Source organism: Hypanus sabinus, chromosome 11 (genome assembly GCF_030144855.1).
Source record: "Hypanus sabinus isolate sHypSab1 chromosome 11, sHypSab1.hap1, whole genome shotgun sequence".
Lineage (NCBI taxonomy): Eukaryota > Metazoa > Chordata > Chondrichthyes > Myliobatiformes > Dasyatidae > Hypanus > Hypanus sabinus.
The window spans coordinates 61,122,004-61,137,833 of NC_082716.1; the positions used below are offsets into that span (position 1 = coordinate 61,122,004).

Here is a 15,830-nt window from a genome sequence, read left to right on the forward strand (position 1 = left end):
ATGTGTAATTTTATTTAATCCAGCTTTTTAGCATTTTTGTTTTTATTGCAAGTGATTTTCAATATTAATGAATTCAAAAATATTTCCAATAAACAGTGTGAACTTCTAACAGCTACTGATATTCTGGGCATGATCGAGAAGTCCATCAAAGCCATTTTGTCAAACAGTTGTTTTTGTGCTGAAGCAGCCTCTATACTTCACTATGCCATGCTTTTTTTTTGGTGAGAACAGAGCTCTCAGTAGAAAGGTGTGCCTGGGCCACGTTGAGGGAAAAAGCAGGCAGATGGTGTTTAATCAGAGTGGGGCTTTTCTCTGTTAACTTTAGTTCATTTCCCTACTTTTGTAATATTGTCCTATTCTATGCCCACCTCAGCCCCTTGATGACTATAAAGCAAAGATGGAATTCATTATTATGAGAAGGGTTGGAAAACTAGGAGCGGTCGACACTATGTATATAATTTTCCAGATATACATTGAGGTGGGGGGATTAATCAAGGGTGCAAGTATTATTTGTAATGGTGTGGATTTAAAGTTTTTTTTCTTTCTCTGCCAAATTCACTTCATTGTTGCACAAGAAAAGGTTCCAGCATTCCATTTGCAAAAGCAACTTTCTGCTCTTGCAGTGCCAGAAACTGTATGTGGTGATCATTCATTGATTACTTCACAGAGCTTTATCTGGGTGGAAAGTAGTATTGCATTGTCTGCAGACCTCTTGGGACAAAGAAAAAACATTCAAAAATTCTTGGCAAAACCTTCAGAGGATTGGAAGGAAATGAAATTTTGACCAACCATGGTGGCTTTTAAGTAAAAGCTAGCTCTTTGCTGACAGTTGAACACACATTTTTTTCACGGTTAACTGTTTGCAAATGTATATTACACACTTTGTTGAAATATTCTGTGTCATGGTAATTAATCTTAATAATCCAAGTCTAATATAGCTAATGTAACACCATTAATCTCTTATCTTTCAGTAGCTTATCACCTAATTCAGGTAGTATACGTTCTTAGTATTATCAAAACATTAGATTGGTGGTTAAATCTTCTGGCTGCAATGTTACTAATTTGAATCGTAGAATCACTTTAATGCAAACATATTCTTTTTTGTAAATGTGAGAAAATTAACAAATTTTTTAGTTTTTTTTTTGGATCTATGAGCCTCCATCAGTTTTGAAGATTAACTTATGAATCTAAAGTGTTAAAAGCCTATCTACACAGAAAATATTATTATGAAATAGATGAATTTATATTGCAGAGGCTTGAACTTTGGATTTTGATCATAATTTATGAAAGATTTGTTCTTTTAATATGAAAATCTATTGACTTCTATTTATCATGTCCGGATAGTTTGTCTCTTTGTTTTCAGCTGCAGATAATTACGTGGTGTCTGCTTTGATAGTACAGTGGATTCCGATTAACTGGCACACATCGGGACTAGTTTAGCTCAATTAAGTGACTCCCTCAATTAGCTGAAGCTTCATCAAAATAGTTAAAAAGTTATAAAAAAGACAAGCTACCAGTTAACTGAGAAACAAATTGTATTTAAAACAAATATAGAAGAAATTAGAATACCATGAATACCACCACAGTACTACTATAAAATTGAGTTAGTTTCTAATAGTTATCAGTGGAGGAGTTCATCCAATGTATGCTGTCATGTTCCTTTGATCACTGTAAATGAACAAAATCAGCACAGACACCTAGTTCAGATAATGGACTGCCTTCATTGCCTAACTGCATGAGGTAATGCTGTAATTTAAGAATAAATTTTAGACTATACCAATAGTACTTGATTGGTGAACTATCCATTCTTAGTGTCTTAAAGAATTGAGGCTTAATGTTTATCCCAATAACCAACAGTTTTTTTAATCAGTTCCTGACATACTTGAGCAAAACAACACAGTTTATGATATATTGCTTTCTTTAAACCTGATAGTGTTGTGTGTTTGTAGCAAAAGGAACCATCCAGTGCAGCACGGTAAAAAAGGATAGCTTTTAATTTGGTACAGTAGGCTAATTTTTTTGGATAATGTCGGATCTTTTCTTGGCATCTTGGCAAGGATCTGAAAGTTTTTTAAGTCAAAATAAAAAGCAAAATGATAAAAACCACAGCTTTTTGAATCGGCATCCATCTCCCCAGATGGATAACGTAACACAAGCACACGCAACTGACGCCACTTTAAAACTTTTAGCTCTCTGCGTGGTGTAGTGTCTAATAGCTACACAATGGCAAACAACTGACACTAGTTAGTTTGGCAGCAGCCTCCTGTCCTAATTAAAAGGTACAGTGTCCCAAATAAATAAAGGGAATCCTGGTTAGTTTTGTTTATGTTATTTAGAGATACATTGGGCAATAGGAAATGTAATTGGCCCTTCAAGCTGAGCTGCCCAGCAATCCCTGACAGCCCTGATTTAACCCTAAAGTAATCATGGGACAATTTAAAATGATGGGAGGAAACCGGAGCACCTGGTGAAAACCCACTCATTTTAGGGGAAAAATGTGCAGAGATTCCTTAGAGAGTGCCTTAATTGAACTCAGAACTGCTACAGTCCAAACTAGTCCAAACTGTCCAAAGCTAGCGTTAAGCTAGCTGCTATGTTACCGTGGCCCATTTTTGTTCTTTAAGAATTGTCCTAAATAAGTCGGTGTGTCGATTAATCGATGACCTATTTAACTGGAATTCACTGTACTTGTAATGAGATTTAGTTGTTTAAAATCTGTTTTTCTGAATTGCTAAATATAAATTTTTGGACTATTTGAATCTTATAAATTGTAAGCAATTGGACACTTCAACAATAAATTTGAAGCTGCTAATCCTAGTTATCATACTTAATTGTTAAGGTAATTGAAGTAAACATTCTTAATTTATAAGAGATTTGGGTCAACAATCATTTTGCCATCCATGACTTAGTGACTGCTGCCAGGTATTAATGAAAAAGTGAGGATTATTAATAGTTGCAAAATATTAAACAATAAAAACCATAAGCCATTGGTTTGTTTATATAGAGAAGACTAGTTGATTCAAGTCATGGAATCTTTAGTTGATTTGCAGTGTGATTTTGGGAATATCAGCTTATTCTTGAAGGATAATAATGTAAACTGCTAATCACAATCTATAATTTTTTTTTATTTTTGACATGGAATCAGCATTCAAAATTTGGAATTTTGGTTTCCTCTTGAATTTTGGGTTTCGTGTTCAAAAGTGGATTATTTGAATTTCATATGAATGGTGATTCTAGATTTTTGACAACCTGCAAAGGAGGCAAGAAAGTTATACCATCCGTTTATTATGAAATTTGCACAATCATCATGATAACTTGTATGGCAATCAAGGCCTCCAGTTTGCATTTATGTACTGCATAAACTAGTTGTTCAGTAGTACTGACTTTTTACACTTGGTCATTTTAGATAAATTTTGGCAGGTACGCAGAAATAGTGTTTTAAGTAGAAATAGGCTTTTAAGTAGTGCATTTTAACAGTTAACCTACAAAGTGCAATTATAAACTTTGAATGTTGGAGCTCCATATGTATTGGAAGTGAAGAAGCAAATCCTTTGACAGAAGTTCATTGTTTTCTAGGTTAGCTTAAGTTGGCTTAATACCAAGCTTTCATTGGATCTGCCTTTCCTTCTAAAACAGTGAAAATTTGTCTTAGGCTAGAACAGTGACACAGATTCTCTGATATCTGATATTTTCCATTTTTCTCTCTCGCTGGAGTCTATTTGCACAAAAAGCCAAATCCTTTGAGATGTATTACAAAATTTGCTGGAAAACCATGCTGTGTATTTACTTATGTGCAACTTGATAGCAGGTTCAAACAAAGCAATAATTTGCAGAAGTCTTTAGGCAGTTTCAGGACTACATTGAGAAGGGGGTGATGGAGAGTGATGAATGGAAACTGCTTAAACTGCATAAGGTATTTTTGAAAGGGTAATATTTTGCAAATAATAGATGTTATTCCTCTTGGGAACCAACTGCTATTCTTCATTAGGGAATATGGAGTAAATTGGTGGCCATCAGCATAATGGCTTGGAGTGGTAGGTGGGCTTTAATTCTGCTGGCTTGGAGGAGGTATTGCTTAATAAATGGTGTGGTTCAATCATGAGAGCATGCATCCCTCATGGGTAGAATTGTTTGATTTTCCCTGAAACTTCCAAAGGCATCACACCCAATATTGTCTTACTTTTCGACAATCTCTGATTCCTCACCTATGCTTATGTATGTTTATTGGTCCATGTGTACCAGGTGCCACTGTTGAGTCAACTTTTCCTTCCCTTTTTGTAACAGATATGCAGAACAGAGGAGGTTATTTGCATTAGCAAATAGTGCATGGCACCCAGTACTCGAGCCAAGTTGAAAGGTTGTGAAGGTGTAATATTGTGCAATCTGCAATTTTTCCAAATTGTAATTTAGGTAAAGGCTTAGTATTTGCATACTAATTACCATCAAACCACTCTGCATTCAATAGTACATCTTTGAAAATAGGGACCAGAACTTGAAGTGAACTAGTTATCTTGGCACTCTGTTATGAATTTTGCACTTTATACTATTTATCTATATAATTTTATTTTCAGCAAGAATCTGGGAATAGATGTGCATTAATGCTCTCCAGTAAATATTTTGGGATGGTTATTGTGACAGGTTATTGTGATTTTTTTTTTCACTGTTTAAAAAGATGGATCACAGTGACCAAAACTACATCGTTAAGGGTTTTAGTTTTTAATAGACAAAAACAATATGTTGCCTTAAAACATGAAGATAGAAATGTATTGTCAGTTTTGTAAAGCTAATAGTGAAAGATTGGTTTTGAGATTTGTGTATTTAATAAAGTTGGCTTTACAACTGAATTTTCCTTGTCTTTTACCCATAAGTAATGGACTGTACTATTGACTTGTATTTTATCATGATTTTCTCATTCCATATTATTGTATCAGTTGTTCATGATGTTGATTTCTTGCTCATTGTTGTTTTCAGTATTCGTCTGAAAAGCCTGAATGCTAACACTGACATTGCATCGCTGGCACGCAAGGTAGTAGAAGAATGCAAGCTCATTCATCCAAGTAAACTAGCAGAGGTTGAACAGCTGATCTACTACCTTCAGAACCGCAGGGAAAGTCCTCAAGGAAGAGGTAGCAATCTACCAATGTTACCTGTTTGGAATTAGTCTTTGTTACATAAGTAATTACAACTAGCAACCATAAAGATTTGCAAAGGTCTCTTGTTATGCTGTTTGTGGCAAGATGTACAAACTTAGGAATATTTTGATCTCTTTAATTGACATTCAGAGATCAAGTCCCCACAAATCCTTGTAAGTCCTTGTTAAAGTGATGTGAATTTTCAATTGGGGATGGGTTTTGATATTTAATGCTGTGACTTTCTATTATGAAAAGTGGCTAAATCCTTTTGATTTCACATTAACATCCTTTTTAGTTTACATCCAAAAGAGTTATGTATGTGTTATGTAGGACTGGATGTTATTTGCACTCCTGAGACATAAACAATTACTTAATTGCTGCCCAGGTGATCTTGGAAAGTAGTAGGGAAGAATGATGTGTCAAATTGAAATCAAAGAGATTTTGGTTAGTTAAATTCATGAATTCTGCTGTCATGGCCTTTTCTTCATTTTAACTAAAAGTATTCAAGGAACCAACAGAATAGACTTTAACCAGAGGTCCTTCAGCTCAGTTGCTAAAACTGGTAAACTGCATTTTGTTGATTAATGTTTGAGTCAGTAGCTATTTTAACCCACCACAGTCCCTGAGCAGTAGAGTGGCTGATGAAAAATTAGGAATAATATGGTGGTTAATTTAGTTGGGATAGACAGGAGTACGTAACTTGGTGTAGCTTGGTTCTGGAATATGGTATATCATACCATAACAGAAACATGGCTGAGAGAAGGGCAGAATTGCCAGCTCAGTATCCCACGATACAGATGCTGCAGGCTTGTCAAAGGAGGAACAGGTTAGAGAACAGGGAAGTTGCCTTCTTGATAGAAAAGAACATAACAATAGTCATTAGGATATTTTTGGGAGACTATCCAGTGAGCTATTTGGATAAAATTTAGAAATAAGAAGGGGATGATCACTCTGATGGGTTATATTATATGTTCCCAATAGACATTAGAAATTGGAGGAGCAAATAAAGTATTTGTAGAGATTGCAGTTGGTTTTAAACATAATAGGATAGGATTGGTGGGAGATTTTAAGTTCTGTAATACTGACTGGGAACCATAGTTTGAAAAGTTTGGACAGAGTGGAATTCATGAAACGTGCCCAGGGAAGCTTCCTTTATCAATATACGGGAGGGGGTGCAAGACTGGACTACCACCTTCTGGCAAATGAGGTACGTGGTGAGCACTTCTTTTGGTTTTAAAATTGTTATAGAAAAGGTATGACAAGTTCTCAGGGTTAAAAGTCCTGAACTGGGGCAGAGCAAATTTTGGTGCCAGTAGGTGGGATTTTGCAGTGGTTGATTGGGTGAGATTTTGGTAGAGAAAGTAGCATCTCCTGAGTGGGAGGCCTTGAAAGGTGTGATGTCAAGAGTTAATGGCCTGCATATTCCTCTTCAAAAACAAGAAAATCAGCAAGATGCTGGAAGTACAAGCAATACACACATAAAATGCTAGAGGAACTCAACAGACCAGGCAGCATCTATGGAAAAAAGTAAAGAGTCAATGTTTTAGGCTGAAACCCTCCATCAGCACCCTTCATGATGCAGTCTTGATGAAGGGTTTCAGCCTGAAGTGTCAACTATTTGCTCTGGCAGGCAAGGTGATGCAAAATCCCAAGAGGTTCTGTAGGTTTGGTAAGTGTAGAAGAGTGGCCATGAGAGAATATGTTCCTTTAAACAAATAGTATGGATGTCTATGTATGGAACCAAAGGAAATGCGGAGATTTTTAATGAATGTTTCTCTTCAAGTTTTACTGTGGAGAAAAAAATGGATGCTAAGGAAATGGTGAAATGAGTATTGTTGTCTTGGACTACATACAAATTAGCAAGGAGGAGGTACAGGAGGCTTCGAAGAGTGTAAAGGTGGATAAATCCCCAGGGCCAAATGTGGTGCTTCATCAGAGCTAGTGGGAAGCTTGAGAAGAAATTGCAGAGGTACTTGCAGAGAATTTTGCTTCATCTATGGCCACAGGTGAATTGCAGAAAACAAGAGAGGGTCTAATGTGGTACCATTGTTTAAAATCCATAGCAGAAACAAACCAGGAAACTACATGCTGATGAGTCCAATGTTGGTTGTGGGTAAAATCTGGAAGGGATCCTGAGAGATAGCTTTTAGTTGGCTCAGTGGTAGGAAGTAGAGGGTGATAGTCGAGAATGGTTCCTTGGACTGGAAGCATGTGTCCAGGGGTGTGTCATAGAGGTCAGTCCTAGTTGTTGTTTGTAATTTAAAAAAATATATAATATAGTGTATGAAAAATATATCTAACTATCTCATATATATTTAAAGAAAATCACTTTAAGTAAGAGGCCACTTTTCAAATAAAAGCTTGATCACTTTGTAGGTATCTAGCTTAGTGCATGATTAAGCAAAGATAACAAACAGGTGCTATTAAATCAATGACATAATAAGTTGCATGAACGAAGCTGGTGATGCAGAAATGTGTGTAGAAGGAATCAAACTGGGTGAAGGACAAGCAAACTAAAAGTTAAGGGTGTGGCAGATATGACAGTTTAACCTTCAAATCATCAATTCTTACACCATGGCAAAAATGAGCATAGCAACAAGACTCAAGATGATCATTCTATACCAGCAAGATCTCTACAAGCAGAAATTTTGCAGACGACAGGAGTTTCAAGAAATGCTGTCCGAACTTTTCTGAAGAAGCACAAGAAAACAGTCAAAGTTGAGGACCAGAAATGTAGTGGTCAGCCACGGAAACTGAGTGCAGCAGATGAGAGATACATCAAATTGACATCTCTTCTAAATCAGAAGCCCATCACTGCTATCAGCCCTGAAGTCTCAAAAACTATTGGAACTGAAGTACACCCCTTAACAGTCTGGAGAAGTCGTGTCAGAAGTAGTCTTCATGGAAAAATTGCTGCCAAAAGCCATTGCTCTGAAGTGGAAACAGCTATACAGGAAAACACCAAGTCTGGGGTGCTGAACTGTGGCCGCAACTGCTCTAGACTGACGAGTCAAAATTCAAAATTTTTGGCTCAAGAAGGAGGCATTTTGCCCATAGAAGTGCTAGAGGGCAGTACATGGTGTCTGCAGCCAGCATTGAAGCACGCTGGAGGTTCCCTGCCAGTTTGCAGCTGCGTTCTTGCAAATAGAGTAGGTGAAATGGCCAGAATTAATTGAATCCTCAATGCTGAAAAATACAAGCAGATTCTCATCCATCATGCAATACTATCAGGGAAGCATCTGATCAGTTCCAACTTCATTCTGCAGCAGGACAATGACCCCCAAGCACATGGCCAAGGTCACAGAGAACTATCTTCAGCGAAAAGAAGAACAAGCAGTTCTACAACAGGTGGTATGGCCTCCACAGAGGCTTGATTTCAAAATCATCAAGGTTGTCTGGGCTTACCTGGAGAAACAGAAGCAAGCGAGAGAGGCAAAATCTGCAGAACTGCAGTAGGTTCTCCAAGATGCTTGGAACAGTCTACCATATGATTTTCTTATAGAACTGCATGACAGCGTACCTAAGAGAATTGATTTTAAAGGCAAAGGGTGGTCACACCAAACACTGATTTACCTTTTTTTTAACTGTGTACTGCTTTTTATAGTATTTTTTTGATATTTAGAAACTTTTCATTATTTTTGAAAGCATCTCCACTTTACAGAATTTTTTTACATGTGCTTAAGACTTTTGCTCTGTGTCTATGTGTATTTACATACTGGATATACTCTTAAAGAACAAATACTAATTGAGAAAATAGCCAGAACACTCTTTGTTTATTTGAGACGCTGTGACACTTAATTGGGCAGGAGACTGTTGTCAAACAGTTTGTAACTAGTGTCAGTTGTGCACACTTGTGTGGCCATTAGAAGCCACACTGATTAGAGCAAACAATTTTTAAATAGAATCAGTTGCATATATTTGTGTTCAGGAAGTTGTGATTTCTGTTATTGGTTATTGGTTATAATATCTGTTATAAGTTGGCAAGAAATAGGCAGTAAAACTGAGCTGTTTTGCTTGTTGTGATTTCAGGCATTCAGTCCAGAAATAGAGGGAGTGAAAATGACACGATTTCACTAATTCAAGTTAAGAATTATGAAGGTATCGACAATTATCTTGAATGTTACAACGAAAATTTAAATTTGGAGGATGCAACAGCTTCTAACTAGCTTCAGTCTTGACACTAGTTTGACTTCAGAGTGGACAGATTTTTAAATAGAGTCAGTTACAAATGCTTGTCAGCGACAAATTAAAAAGCAGTGATTTTTGACGCTACTTCATACAGGAAGGCAATGAAGGCAGTCTATTATCTGCACTAGGTGTCTGCACTGATTTTATTCACTTACAGCCAATCAAAACATGGCAGCGTGCACTGTATTATTTCCTCCGTTGATAACTAAAACAGAGTTTTATACTATTGTGGTAATATCGACAGTGTTCCAATTTGTTCTGTATTTCATTTAAATACATAATTTGTTACTCAGTTAAGCAATTTTTCATTTTTAAACTATTTCCATGAAACTTTAGTTAATTGGGGCAGCCGCTTAATTGGGTCAAGATACAATGCTCCCGATGTGTGCCAGATAATCGGAATCCACAGTGCAGTCAGTGAAGATATCATGTAATTAAATGCAACTGAGAGCAAGGAGAAAAATATTCTGATATGATAAAGAGTATTCAATAGACTTTAATATTAAAATATTATCTATATCCTTAGCCCAGATACCTAACTGATGAAGATTTCTCTTTAATTTTTCATAACCTTCTACACTGTCTAGAGCACCTCCTGTTTTAGTAATATCCTCAAGCTTTCTAACAATATACGTACATGTGTGCCCATCCATACACGCGCCCATCTCTAAGTGTATGCACACGCACATATGTGTGTGTGTGTGTGTGTGTGTGTGTGTGTGTGTGTGTGTGTGTATAGTTAGAAAGTTTGAGGATATTACTAAAAATAGGTGGTGGTCTTGAGAGTGTAGAAGAACATGAAAAATTACAGGAGGATTTTGATCAGCTAGGTATTTGGGCTGAGAATTGCATATGGCTTTCAATCCAGATAGATGTGACTTATTGCATTTTGGGAAGCTTGATGCCGTTATATATATATATATTTGTGAGGATGTACTTAAAGTATTGTCTAATCTGCTCTGATTGTACACCTGACTTGTCTTCAGGGTAACACCCTCCCCACCGTGAACTGATTACCACAGCAGTATTCTGTTGCTTTCAGATTTATAACAAAATTCAATTACAAGAGTAGATATAGGCAGCAGCATAGAAACTTTTTATGACCTAGCCTAAATCACATGAAAATCATACTGAGATGGTCAAATTTGTCACAGAAATGCACAAAGCAGTGGTTTGCAGTAAATCTTTTTGTTAATGAGCATTTGAATTTTAAATGTGTAAATCAAAGCACCAAACTAGATCAAAATGAGGTTAATGATATGACAACACGCACAAAATGCTGGTGGAACACAACAGGCCAGGCAGCATCTATAAGGAGAAGCACTGTCGATGTTTCGTCAGGACGTCCTGATGAAGGGTTTCGACCTGAAACGTCGACAGGTCTTCTCCTTATAGATGCTGCCTGGCCTTCTGTGTTCCACCAGCATTTTGTGTGTGTTGTTTGAATTTCCAGCATCTGCAGACATCCTCGTGTTTGCTCTTTAATGATATGACCTTGTCTCCAGATTCTACGTGATATAGATTAACAATGAAACCTTGTTTCTAAAAATGAAAAATAGTTTGTTCAAAATACATTATTTCATTGCTGTTTTGTTTCTATTTTTAGCAACATTTTGAGTTGCTATGCAGGTCTATGTTATAGCTGTTCGGGATACAGAAATTCGCCTTTACAGAATTCACAAATTGCTACTCAAGCATTTGAGATACGGAATAAAATATGATCTCATCAAATATATGTGTAAAAAGAAACTGAATACAAATTTTTTTTCTTTACTCATGTACTGATAGCACAGCTTTATGTATTCAAAATTGTGATAGGGTCCGTTTTCTCGGAATGTCAGCTCTCCCATAACTTAAGGACAGGCTGTACTGCGATCACATGTTTTTAATGATCTTAGGCTAGGATACCTTGACAAATTGATGTCTGTAAAAATTGATGTGTGTAAAAACATTGGGAGAAGCCTTCTTTCTGAAGAAGCTGAATATGTTTAGATTTTCTCATGTTGCTTCCTAGCCGGTTAGAATAGTTTCTGATATGATGCTATAGATTCCTATCTAGACTTGTATTCATTAGTGTCTACTCAAAATCATCTTGATTCTAGTTTAAAAAAAACTTTGGATTGTTTTTTTTCACTCATTGTTTGATTTTAAAGGGCAGTTTAAAATATTCTGTCTAATTCTGACCTGCTAGAACTCATTGCAAAATTGATGGACTGCATTAATCTGTGTCCTAGCTTCATCACTGTTGCATTGGCATTACTTATTTGAGTATGAATATTGGAACAAGAATTGGCCGTAAGTCCCTAGATCTTGCTCTTTTTTTTACTGAAGTAGTTGGTGATTTGTAACTGAATTCTTCCCAAATTTGTCTTGTGCCTCTTAGTACATTAGGTAACAAAAAAAAAAAAATCAGTCACTAGTTTGATGTTAACAATTTGCTTAGCATATTTGAAAGGCCTGGTTTTCATCTCCTCGTCCTGATCTCAATGTTCCCGCTTAATTTTTTTATATAGCTGCTTGAACCAATCGTTGCTCTGAGCAGAAAATTTTTACACGGCCTGAAAACTGTGTGGCACTTTAATTAGACATAATATGAAAGAAAATTCCAGCTATACAGCAACCAAGGCTGTATGCGCCGGAACATGTCAGTTATCGCATGCCCACGAAGATCAGTGGGAACAATGCCTGATTTCCAGAATTAGCTTATGTTGCAGTATGCTGTCAACCATCCCTATTATCTTGAAAGTCCTTCTGAATTCTAGGAAATATAGCTCTAGTTCCTCTAATTTCTCCTTTCAGAGGTTCTTATTTTTCCTGTTCTCCTTTGAAGGCCAGTCATCCTTCCTATTACCTGGCATCAGAAATATTTTTCTGTGCTCCAAGTATGGTTTAACCACAATTTTTTTTCAGCTGGAGCATAATTTCTCAAGTGAAAAATGTTTTTTTTTGTCAAGCAGGCCTTCACTTTGGCAGCCTTGATTTTTTTTCTGTCTTTGCAATGTCTATGAAATTTTATTGACCTGTGTAAATGGGCCCCATGATCTAGAAAACATAGAAACATAGAAAAACCTACAGCACAATACAGACCCTTCGGCCCACAATTCTGTGCGGAATATGTATTTACTTTAGAAATTTCCTAGAGTTATCCATAGCCCTCTATTTTTCTAAGCTCCATGTACCTATCCAGGAGTCTCTTAAAAGACCCTATTTTATAAGCCTCCACCACCTTCTCTGGCAGCCCATTCCACGCACTCACCACTCTACGCGTAAAAAAAAATCTTAACGCTGATATCTCCTCTGTACCTACTTCCAAGCACTTTAAAACTGTGCTCTTTTGTGTTAGCCATAAGATGGTCCAAATGTTTAGAAACATAAATAGCAGTTATAAATCTGTTTCCTCTTGATTCTTCTGAAATGAATGCCTTTTTACAAAAGATCGATTTTCCTCGAATTTCTGTTGAAGATCAACAAACTCTTGATGCTCCTATTACTGAAAACGAAATTCAGAAACCTATTATTTTCAGTGCAATCTGGTAATGCTCCTGGACTGGATGGTTATTCTGTAGGATTTTATAAAAAATTTGAAAAATTGCTTTCTCCATATATGTTGGAAATGCTTAAGGATTCTTTTTTGATAGGAGCGTTAACTCCCACATTTTATGAAGCTTCTATTTCTTTAATTCTTAAGCAAGGTAAAGACCCTGCTGACTGTGCTTCATATAGACCTTATTTCAATATTAAATGTGGATGCTGAAATTCTTTCAAAAATAATGGCTAATCAGCTGGAGAATTTTCTAGCTGAAATTATCTCTCAAGAACCAACAGGTTTTGTAAAGGGCCGTTATTCCTTCTCTAATGTTTGGAGACAGTTAAATGTTATATATTCATCCTTTTCTAAGACTCCCCAATGTGTTGTCTCTCTCGATGCTGAAAAAGCATTTGACAGAGTTGAATGGAAATACCTACTGAACGTTTTAGAGAAATTTGGCTTTGGTATTAACTTTAATAAGTGGATCATAATGATATATAAAAGCCCCATTGCTATTGTTATTACTAATAATTGCAGATCTCCTTTTTCTCTGCTTTCGCTGGTTATGAGACAAGGACGTCCGTTAAGTCCCTTGTTACTTCATTTGGTGCTGGAATCCTTGGTTATTGCATTTTGTGAAGCTAAAGATATTCATGGAATTTTCATAAATGGGTCTATTCATAAGATTTCCCTTTATGCTGATGATCTCTTAGTTTATATTTCGAATCCTGAAGAATCCATTCCTAGTTTATTGAAACTATTAAACGAATTTGGAAAGTTTTTGGGATATAAACTAAACCTTCATAAAAGAAAATTGTTTTTTTTACGCTATTGCTTGCAAAATTTTTGACCTTACATTTGTATGCATTGCATTTCATATATATCAGCTTTGATAATATACCAGTATCTCTTTGTAATCCATCTACATTGCTTACACTGGTAAATTTGGATATATGACGTAATTTATCCAGTTATTAAAAATAAGACGAGTAGTTGCAGTTCCCTGTAGTCTGTGCTGGGACTCCTGTCATTCCAGTTATCCCTATGTTTCTCCTGCTGTTCATACTATTTGCAAGCCAGATCAATAGCTTTAATACTGTGCAACTGAATGTGAGAATATTTTCAAAGGCACTTTGTTCACTGCCTTTTGGATCTCCATATAACTAATGTATTCCACTATGAATGAAGAGAGGCTGCTTCTTAATGCACTCTGATAAAATGGCATTGTGTTGGTGTTAATTAGATATATGGCATTAGAAATATCTGGTTTAGTCTTAATATTGTTTATTAATCATATTTTTGAAATAGTTATTAATAATTTGATTAAGTAGTTAGGTAACTTACAAAATAAACTCGCTTAACATGAACCTTACCAAGCATTAGCTTGTATTTCCTTTTGTTCTATCCATTCCTCCCCCAAAGAAACAAGTTCAGTTTTCTGCTGCTGAAAACTGAACTTACTTTTCCTTTTTCCCTGCTTTGATGGATCTAAAATGTAAAGTCTGTTTGATTTGAGAGTTTCCAGCATTTTCCTTTTTTCATTAAAGAAAGTGTTGCTTTTGCTGATGGATTGAATCATTTCAAGTGTTGCTTTTGGTACTAAAAATATGAAATGTTGTTCTTTTTAGAAAAACATGAAAAAAAGGTTGGCAAGCTGAAGGATCCACCTCCTTTTGAAGGAATGGAAGTAAGTTACAAAAAAATTTGAACTTGAAACAGAAAATATTAATGCAATGTGGCATCTTTGCACTTTGTATTATGGAAACTGGTTTTAAGGTAAATTGAGGATTAAATAATAAAACATTTAATAACCATTGTTGCTGATCCATTATGTGATGAATGAGTCCAATTTAAAATTTTAAAAAACAATTAAAACAAGTGCAGTTATGCAACCAGCACCTGAGGAGAAGATAAAGAACCTTGCAATGCATTGGTCCCATCTAGTGTGCTTTGCACATGACCATGTAGTTTCTAATTTAAAGTCTTAATGCTGTTATTGGATTAAATTATTTACAAGTATATCATGTACAGTTTGATAGAGCAGATAATGTATTAAAGCTTGTAATAATTTTAATTAGTCAATAATATCAATTCTAACAATATCCAGAATTCAAATGTCACGCTTGTGTGCTCTAATATTTAATTGTAATTTATATTAGAAGTTCAACATAAATCAGAATGAAGTGAAATTCTGAATGTGCGTAGTCTTTTAAAACCCTACTAGCACAATGACATTGTGGGAAATGAAATTGCTACTAACTCATAAATGCTCTTGAATGAATGCGAACAGATGAATGGCTGATGGATTGCTGTAGAGAGCAGGTGGAATTCCTTCTAGGCAGGGGTAACCTGTACAAGAATGGCGATTGCACTTTAATTGGAAGAAAACCAGCTTGCTGGCTGGGAGATTCATTTGTAATAATTGGGTTTAAATGAATTTGGCAGTGGGGTGGGAAGCAGACCTCCAGTTCAAAAAGTGGAGGGATTGAGTGGAAGCTTAATGTCATGATCAGCAAGAATAAGGTAATAGACGCAATGAGACAGATGGGTTGAAAATTGTTCATTTTAATGTTAGGAGTTTTATTGGTAAGAATGATGCACTTAGAACATGGATTACTACATAGAACAATGATGCTGTGGCCATTTAGTTGATAGGGGGTCAGGAATGGCTGCTAAGTTTTCCAGAGTTCTGATATTTTAGAAAAGATCGAGAAGGAGGTAAAAGAGGGTAGGGTGAGCTGTGCTATTAATCAGGGACAATATCATAACTGCACTCAGGGGACATTGAGGGCCTATCCATTGAGTCTACACAGGTAAAAGTCAAATATAAGAAAGGTGCAATTACTGTGGTGTTATACCACAGCCCTACCACCGCACCCCAATAATCACCAGGACAATGATGAATAGATTTGCAGACAGATTAGGGAAAGTTGTAAAAGTGTAGTAGGTGACTTCATCTTATTTAACATAGACTGGAACAT

General features: G+C 36.0%; 1 protein-coding gene across 2 annotated transcripts in view; it reads left to right on the plus strand.

Moving 5' to 3' along the window:
- The window catches only part of kifap3a (kinesin-associated protein 3a), a 204,243-nt gene that overhangs the window by 34,126 nt on the left and 154,287 nt on the right, over nucleotides 1-15,830 (plus strand). Inside the window, exons 3-5 of one of the 2 annotated variants that reach the window (XM_059984450.1) lie at nucleotides 4,972-5,126; nucleotides 9,162-9,230; nucleotides 14,478-14,536. In XM_059984450.1, the coding sequence (XP_059840433.1) occupies nucleotides 4,972-5,126; nucleotides 9,162-9,230; nucleotides 14,478-14,536 (283 nt within the window). The remainder of the gene's footprint in view (nucleotides 1-4,971; nucleotides 5,127-9,161; nucleotides 9,231-14,477; nucleotides 14,537-15,830) is intronic. The other variant, XM_059984451.1, reaches the window with a different exon arrangement.